The sequence below is a fragment of the Austrofundulus limnaeus genome, unplaced genomic scaffold (genome assembly GCF_001266775.1).
Source record: "Austrofundulus limnaeus strain Quisiro unplaced genomic scaffold, Austrofundulus_limnaeus-1.0 Scaffold96, whole genome shotgun sequence".
Classification (NCBI taxonomy): Eukaryota; Metazoa; Chordata; class Actinopteri; order Cyprinodontiformes; family Rivulidae; genus Austrofundulus; species Austrofundulus limnaeus.
This window is the reverse complement of record NW_013952498.1, coordinates 605207-607401: the sequence shown is the minus strand read 5'-3', so window position 1 is coordinate 607401 and position 2195 is coordinate 605207. Positions and strand designations below refer to the sequence as shown.

Here is a 2195-nt window from a genome sequence, read left to right as displayed (position 1 = left end):
ATTATGACTTAGCTATCTCATTATTATGACTTAGCTATCTCATTATTATGAAATGCTATCTCATAATTATGAGATACTATCTCATAATAATGAGATAGCTATCTCATAATTATGAGATACTATCTCATAATAATGAGATAGCTATCTCATAATTATGAGATACTATCTCATAATTATGACTTAGTACCTCATAATAATGAGATAGCTAAGTCATAATTATGACTTAGCTATCTCATAATTATGACTTAGCTATCTCATAATTATGAGGTACTATCTCATAATTATATGTTATCTCATAATTATGAGGTACTATCTCATAATTATATGTTATCTCATAATTATGACTTAGCTAAGTCATAATTATGAGATAGTGAGATAGCTAAGTCATAATTATGAGATAGTATCTCATAATTATGAGATAGCTATCTCATTATTATGAGATACAAGTTTTATTTATTTTTTATCAGGGTGGCGGAAATGGGCTTCCACAGTTTTTAAGTCATTACTAAATGCAAAAATTATATTTTATTTGTCACAAAAGGATTGCTGCGTTAACATTTTGTAGTATCAAAGTTTTCATTTATTTAAACTATTTTTAACAACAAAAGTTTCTTCATGTGAAAATGAGAGGAGCAATGAGCACGTGGCTGGATGTTGTCGCTGCAGCGGATGTTGTGACTCAAAGAGAAGAAGAAAAGGGCGCGTTCTGATTGGTGGAAAGTTTCGCGGACTTTGCTCTTCTGGTGCCCGAGCTATCTTTGTGCTCKGTGGACTGATTCCAGTTCATTACTCACACTGACTGCACTGTTAAACTTCGTCGTCTGGTGAGTCGTTTTTATATTTAATCTCCGCAATGAGAAGCTAAAAACGAACGTTTGCGGAAGTGAAAATAAAGTGATTTAAATGAAATGCAGGCGAAAACGACATGTGACATAATTGTGCTCACGCGCACAGTTTGGCTGCAGCTGCTCTGACATATGGCTCCCATTAGCTCGATGTTCCAGTTTTACTAGTGTTACATGCTCTTGTGCACATTTGAAGACTGCACGGCTCACTTTTAAGTTTAAAATAGGTAAAAGACCTGGCTATGAATCGCTGCAGAGACAGTTGTGTCACATGCAGAGATTATCACCCCGGATTATGCGTCTCCGCTCCGCCGCGCTGCGGTCCGGTGCGCAGTTCTCAGCCGCTCGGGTTCTGACAGGAGTTCAGATTATTGCTACAGATCTGTGTACTGATACAAAGGTCAACAGATGAGACTCACTGAACTGAGGGGTTGGATCATTCTTATACCACTCTTTGTCTTATGCTGTTTGTTACTAAACTAAATCCTAAAGGCTTTTATTTTTGTTTTATTTATTTACTTTTATTACCAATCATTTCCTTTAATGTCAGTCATGCATGGTGTTGTCTTAATATTGGTGTGGCTGTGGGATTATCTAGTTTTATTCTGTTTTTTATAAAATCAATCATTACCTCTACTCTTAATAGATTTCCAGTGTGTGACAAACAAGAAGAACCATGTCTGTAACAAATGGCCACAGTGTGAGTAAAGAAACATGGGACTCACACAACAAGATGTTGCTGGAGCCTCTGGCTGTCAACGACTCAGAGGTTTGTGTTTCTCAAGTTTTCACAATAAATTCATTTCTGAATACTGGTGATGAATAAGAGAGCCGGAGTTGAATGGTGTTTGTGTTCCAGGTGTTTTCCATCATAAAAAAGGAGAAGCACAGGCAAACGTACGGTCTGGAGCTGATAGCGTCTGAAAACTTCGCCAGCAGAGCTGTTCTCGAGGCTCTTGGGTCCTGCATGAACAATAAGTACTCTGAGGGGTATCCTGGCCAGAGGTACAATACCTAATTTAGTTTTAAATATATACAGCTCCTGAAAAAAATCAAGAGACCACTTTAAAATTATCAGTTTCTATGATTTTACTCTTTATAGGTATATGTTTGAGTAAAATGAACATTGTAATTTTATTCCATGAACTACTGACATGTCTGAAATTTCAAGCAAAAATTTTGTATTTATTTGCATGCAAATGATGACACAGAAGCAGTGCTTTCAGACCTTAAATAATGCACAGAAAACAAGTTCATATTCATTTAGAAACAACAATACATACATACATACATACATACATACATACATACATACATACATACATACATACATACATACATACATACATA

General features: G+C 35.8%; 1 protein-coding gene across 1 annotated transcript in view; it reads left to right on the top strand.

Moving 5' to 3' along the window:
* Positions 1-716: 716 nt before the first annotated feature.
* The window catches only part of shmt1 (serine hydroxymethyltransferase 1 (soluble)), a gene marked incomplete in the record, with an annotated part of 6235 nt that continues 4756 nt past the window's right edge, over positions 717-2195 (top strand). The window contains 3 exon segments of the mRNA XM_014012880.1: positions 717-824; positions 1492-1614; positions 1705-1850. Coding sequence (XP_013868334.1) covers positions 1522-1614; positions 1705-1850 — 239 coding nt within the window.